Source organism: Amblyraja radiata, chromosome 4 (genome assembly GCF_010909765.2).
Source record: "Amblyraja radiata isolate CabotCenter1 chromosome 4, sAmbRad1.1.pri, whole genome shotgun sequence".
Lineage (NCBI taxonomy): Eukaryota > Metazoa > Chordata > Chondrichthyes > Rajiformes > Rajidae > Amblyraja > Amblyraja radiata.
The window spans coordinates 120,629,235-120,635,215 of NC_045959.1; the positions used below are offsets into that span (position 1 = coordinate 120,629,235).

At 54.7% G+C, this 5,981-nt stretch overlaps 1 protein-coding gene across 1 annotated transcript; it reads left to right on the plus strand.

The window, feature by feature from the left end:
• Window positions 1-1,965: 1,965 nt before the first annotated feature.
• Window positions 1,966-4,708, plus strand: mafa (MAF bZIP transcription factor A). Its single transcript, XM_033020359.1, has one exon. The coding sequence runs from the start codon at window positions 2,043-2,045 to the stop codon at window positions 2,916-2,918; it is 876 nt and encodes a 291-aa protein (XP_032876250.1). The 5' UTR covers window positions 1,966-2,042; the 3' UTR covers window positions 2,919-4,708.
• The last annotated feature ends 1,273 nt before the right edge of the window (window positions 4,709-5,981 follow it).

Consider the following 5,981-nt stretch of genomic DNA (forward strand, 5'->3'; position numbering starts at 1 on the left):
GGTTGATATATCTCTCCCTTCTAACCCCATTCTCCTGCCTTCTCCCCATAACCCCTGACACCCGCACTAATCAAGAATCTATCTATCTCTGCCTTAAAAAACGGACTTGGCCTCCACAGCCTTCTGTGTTAAGGAATTCCACACATTCACCACCAGTAGGCTTAGTCTTAATTGTGTTCACTTATATCAGAATAGGAAAGAACTGCAGATGCTGGTTTACACCGAAGATAAGACACAAAATGCTGGAGTAACACAGCGGGTCAGGCAGCATCTGTGGGGAGAAGGAATGGGTGACGTTTCGGGTCGAGTCTGAAGAAAGGGTCTCGACCTGGAATGTCACCCCACAGATGCTGCCTGACCCGCTGAGTTACTCCAGCACTCTGTGAAACGTCACCTATCCATGTTCTCCACAGATGCTGCCTGACCCGCTGAGTTACTCCAGCACTCTGTGAAACGTCACCTATCCATGTTCTCCACAGATGCTGCCTGACCCGCTGAGTTACTCCAGCACTCTGTATCTTTAAAGCAGCATTTTGTTGGGGGCAGGCTGGGCCGGGCTGGGCCGGGCCGGGTTGGGCCGGGCCGGGCCGGGCCGGGCCGGGCCGGGCCGGGCCGGGCCGGGCCGGGCCGGCAGCGTGTGTGGAGGGAGGATGTCCTTCTACAGACAGTGTTTGCGGTGATTGAGTTAGCAACATGAATAATGACCCGTGTGTAGATGCCGGGGTTGGTGGGCGGGTGAATGGGGTGAGAGGCGAGGGGGTGAAGGGTAGCATCGTTGTCCACCCTGTTGCCCGCTGCGGGGGCTAGTCATTGGCGGGGGCCGAGCGGCCCGCCCCTGTGTGGGCAGGGCTGGGGCAGGCGCTATATAAAGGCAGGTGTGGGGCGCTGCAGCGAGCGGCATTCATCGCGCTGGGCAGCGGAGAGATGGCAGCTATGGTCCTTCTGACAGCACCAGCCCGGGACAAGGCTTCCCTTCTCCCCTCTGCCCCGTGCTAGCCCATCTCTGCCCTGCCAGCGCATAAGGGCGAGGCTCCGGCGGCGAGGGCGAGTTGCCCTCAAATCTCCCCGACTCTGAGCAACTTTTGTCCCGGAGCCGAGGGACGGCAGCGGCGGGGACTGGGAGCAGGAGCTGCCGGGGAAGGTTCACCAGAGAGCGGATCTCCAGCCACCCAGAGCCGGAACAAGGCGAGAAATCACAGGCAACAAACTCCAGCAAACTTCACTGGTCGCCGGGGATGTGGGGCTGCTGAATAACAACCTCTACACGTGTATCTGCGCTGATTCTGCTGCCTTACTGCAAGGCGCTGCCTGCCGGGGAGAGCAGAGGCAGGGAGCCGGGCACAACCCACTGGCGCCGGGAGGGAGGGAGAGGGAGAGAGAGGGGGGAGAGAGGGAGAGAAAGAAGGAGAGAGAGAAAGAGGGAGAGAGGGCGGCAGTCCTTCACCGGACCCTCTGACACCCTCCCCGCTCTCACCCCCTCTACCCCGACTCTCCCGGCTCTCTCTCTCCCCACACCCTCTCCCCCCCTCCCTCTCTCTGTCTCCTCCTCTGTCTCCCCTCCCCTTCCTCATCTCCCCTCTCTGTACCCCCTCTAATCACTTGGCCCCTACCCTCTCTGCTCCCCTCCACCCCTCTCTGACTCTACTCCCCACCCCTTCCTGACACACTCTACCACCCATCTGTCTCACCCACCCGTCTCTACCCCCTTCTTTCCCCCCCTGCCCCCCTCTCTCTCACTCCCACCCCCTCTCTCTCTACCCCCCTCCCCCTCTCTCCTCCTCTCCCCTCTCTGTGCCCCCTCTAATCTTTTGGCCCGTACCCTCTCTACTCCCCTCCACCCCTACCCTCTCTCCTCCCCCTCTCTCTCCCCCCTCCTCTCTCTCTCTACCCCCCACTCTCTCTCTCCCATCTCCATCTCCCCCTCTCCCCCTCCCCTCTCTCTCTCTCCCATCTTCCCCTCCCTCTCTCCCCTCTCCCCCTCCCCTCTCTCTCCCCCCCTGTCCCGGGCGGGCGGGCTGGCTGTGCAGTGTGTGTGTGTATGAATGATCATGGCGGCAGAGTTGACACTGCCCGCTGAGCTGCCCAGCAGTCCACTGGCCATCGAGTACGTGAACGACTTTGACCTGATGAAGTTCGAGGTGAAGAAGGAGCCGGGCGAGGCGGAGCGTTACTGCCAACGCCTGAACCCTGCCGGCTCCTTGTCTTCCACCCCCATCAGTACCCCGTGTAGCTCGGTGCCGTCGTCTCCCAGCCTATGTGCAGCCAGCCCGGGCAGCGCCTGCAGTGCCAAGACTCAGCAGCTTGAAGATCTGTACTGGATCACCAACTACCCCCAACATCTCAACCCCGAGGCGCTCAGCCTCACCCCCGAGGACGCGGTGGAAGCGCTGATCGGCAGCTCGCAGTCCCACCACCCGCACCACCACCACCTGGAAGCGTACAGGGGCCAGCAGTTCCCCGGCGAGGAGGTCCCCATGAACGGCCACCACCACCACCACCAGGGGAATCCCCATCACCTCCACCACCACCACCACCACCACCTCCACCATCTCCGGCTGGAGGAGCGATTCTCGGACGACCAGCTGGTCAGCATGACGGTTCGGGAACTCAACCGCCAGCTGCGGGGTTTCAGCAAGGAGGAGGTGATCCGCCTGAAGCAGAAGAGAAGGACATTGAAGAACCGGGGCTACGCGCAGAGTTGCCGCTACAAGCGGGTCCAGCAGAGGCACATGTTGGAGAGCGAGAAGTCCCTGCTCCAGCAACAGGTGGAGCAGCTGAAACAGGAGGTGTCCAGGCTGACCAAGGAGAGGGACATCTACAAGGACAAATACGAGAAGGTGGCGGGCAGGAGCTACCGAGACCAGGCCGCTTCCAACCCCGGCAAGAACGGCCTCTCCTCCAGCGAGTTCTTCATGTGAGAGGCTGCAGTTGGACCAGGGTTGGGCGAAGGAGAAGGTCCTCTAGATGTTCCGCTCAGTGTTGTTGGGCAGGTGCATAGACTGAACCATCCACGTGTGGGACTCTGGTCAATGCAACCATCTCGGCAACTCCCTCACAAACATGAGCATGGACTTCCACCGGTACAAACGTGGACTTGAAGCAACGAGAGAAATTGTCAAAGGCAATAGTTGGGGGAGCAACGTGGACTTTCCGAACGCACCAGCCCTCATGCGGGACATGTATGGCCGCTGGTTTCTCGTCGTTCCACGGTCTTGGAGCGATGGGGGGGATAAAACCCCCAAAGCATGGCTCCTGGTTTATGTTCACTTCACGTTTCCGGCATCATCGGCAAGCGGGAATCGGAGTAAACACATTCTGGAGTAAACTCTGTAAAAAGTTGCCCACGGACTTCAACAAGGTGGGGACATCACTGGGTGGGGGAGAGAGAGAGGACTTGTGGTCTCACCTCCCCCCCCCCTTACTCTACCCACACTGCTTCCATTTGCAGTCTCACCGATTTTTTTATTTTTTTTTTCATTTTAAACAAAGACTGTTTTTAAAAAAATTCGAAGGGGAAAAAAAAGGACTTGAATATTTAACTGGATTGGATTGTACATAGAATGGTTTCGCTATCTGCCTTTATTTCCGCCTTTTGTTGAGCCTATATTTTGCTTGATCGAGTCTTAAAATATCTTTGTAATGAAGAGCATGCAGAAAATGTAAAGAAATGAAAAACAAATACTGAGGTCATTTAATGATGTAGATTAAGAAAAGCCTACTGCACTATCAGAGCCCAATTTGTTTTTATAAACAAGGCTTATGTCTTTTATTTAACGTTGTTTTTAACTTATTATAATGGCTGGCCTGACGGCTGCATCACTCTTGGTTTGGAAGGAAGTGGTTTTGTGAGATAATGGCTCGGGTTTTGTGTCTGGCCTTGATTTAATCAGACAGATGTCACTAATTCCCGTCATTACTGAGCTGTGATCTTTGTCGGGCATCACATCGCCCCCAACTCTGGCGTTTAATGTCGTGGGGAGAATTCCTTGCCCTGAAACCCACAGCCCAGTAAATAAGAGATGACAGATGGACAGATTTACAGAGGGGTTAGATATAAAGTGGAGAATAAATCAGTTATATATCGGAAGCAATGAATTTCTGGAATAATTCCTGTTCTGTGTGCAATTCTGATTGAAAATTCTTCCAGACCCACACACTCAAATATTTTCCATCCTAATGTCGGCCCCGTGTAGATAAAATCAAATTTCGCCCTCTCCACCCACACCCGTTGTAGCTCGGGTGGGCTAGGGTTAGGGGGTCCAGATGCCGCACATGGACCTACCTGAGTGGTTTGGGGCTGGCTGGACGCGGACAGAACTGGGACGAAATGTCGAAGACGGGAGATTCAAAGTCATTCCAAGATAAGAGTGACCGTGAGCCAGGCAGGAACAGTCTTGTAAATCCAGTCATTTATATTACCAAGGTTCAAAGTTCCGGAGATGAAAGGTCTCAATGTAAATATGATTTCCTTCTGCAGCGACGGCGGGGTGCGGGTTTGTTCCATTTGTCCCCTCATCGCTACTGCATGTTCACTCTGGTTTTGAATGACTCCAAAAACTGAAGTCTGTGTCAGACTCGCGAATCCTATGTTGGAGATTTTGTATTGTCAGTGTTTCCTCTCGCTTGCAACAAACTCGGGAAGTAACGAGCTGAATCACAGAGCGATCTGTACATGTTTATTCTCGAATTAAAAAACACTTTTCTTAAATGAAAGGTTAGGTGTTTTTTTTGGTCCTATGTAGAGATTCTGTGCGGCAGTCTCGACTCAAATGCAGCGGTGACCATTTAATAGGAGCTAATCGGTTGGGATTCACAATCCGTGTTAAAGGCCAGCTGGTTTTCACCGAGTTGTTGGTGGTCCTTTGTGGCCGAGTTTTCTGAAGGAATTGGTGTTCGTCTCGCCATCCGCTTGCTGACTTTGACATGAACCTGACGCTGTAAAAGTTCACACCTTGCCCAACACGACCCGTTCACACTGAAGAAACAAACTGTGCGAAGATGCCCGTCTCCTCTCCACGGCGCCAAGACCACAACGCCAGGTTTGTGAACAACTTCACAAGGTGCAACTTTACTGTTTATTGTGCAAATCAAAAATACTTGTGTTCTGCAGAGAGCAACCGTATGTGTGAGTGTGAGTGAGTGTGTGACTGAGTGACTGAGTGTGTGTGAATGTGTGAGTGTGTGTGTGCGTGAGTGTGTGCTTGTGCGTGTGCGTGCGTGTGAGTGCGCGCGTGGGTGCGCGTGTGAGTGAGTGCGTGTGCATGTGAGTGCGTGAGTGTGTTCAGTGTGTATGTGTGTGTGTGCGCGTGTGTGTGAGTGCGTGTGCGTGAGTGTGTTCAGTGTGTGAGCGAGTGCGCGTGTGAGTGCGTGTGCGTGAGTGCGTGTGAGTGCATGTGTGTGTGTGAGTGCGTGTGTGAGTGCGTGTGAGTGCGCGTGTGTGTGAGTGCGTGTGTGTGAGTGCGTGTGTGTGAGTGCGTGCGTGTGTGTGTGTGAGTGTGAGTGCGTGTGAGTGCGTGTGAGTGCGTGTGAGTGCGTGTGAGTGCGTGTGCGTGAGTGTGTTCAGTGTGCGTGAGTGTGTTCAGTGTGTGCGAGTGCATGTGTGTGTGTGCGCGTGTGTGAGTGCGTGTGCGTGAGTGTGTTCAGTGTGTGTGCGAGTGCATGTGTGTGTGTGTGCGTGTGTGTGTGTGCGTGTGAGTGCGTGTGTGAGTGCGTATGCGGGAGTGTGTTAGAGTGTGTGTGCGAGTGCATCTGTGTGTGTGTGCGCGTGGGAGTGCGTGTGTGAGTGCGTGTGCGTGAGTGTGTTCAGTGTGTGTGCGAGTGCATCTGTGTGTGTGTGCGCGTGTGTGCGCGCGTGTGTGTGAGTGCGTGTGCGTGTGCGTGAGTGTGTTCAGTGTGTGCGAGTACATGTGTGTGTGTGTGTGAGTGTGTGTGCTGGAGAAGGAACTTGTATATATTGCAGTAGATTTTAGAATCTATAAACT

Excerpts from the sequence above, each read along its gene's own strand:
- mafa (XM_033020359.1), top strand. The coding sequence starts at position 2,043 with ATGATCATGGCGGCAGAGTTGACACTGCCCGCTGAGCTGCCCAGCAGT.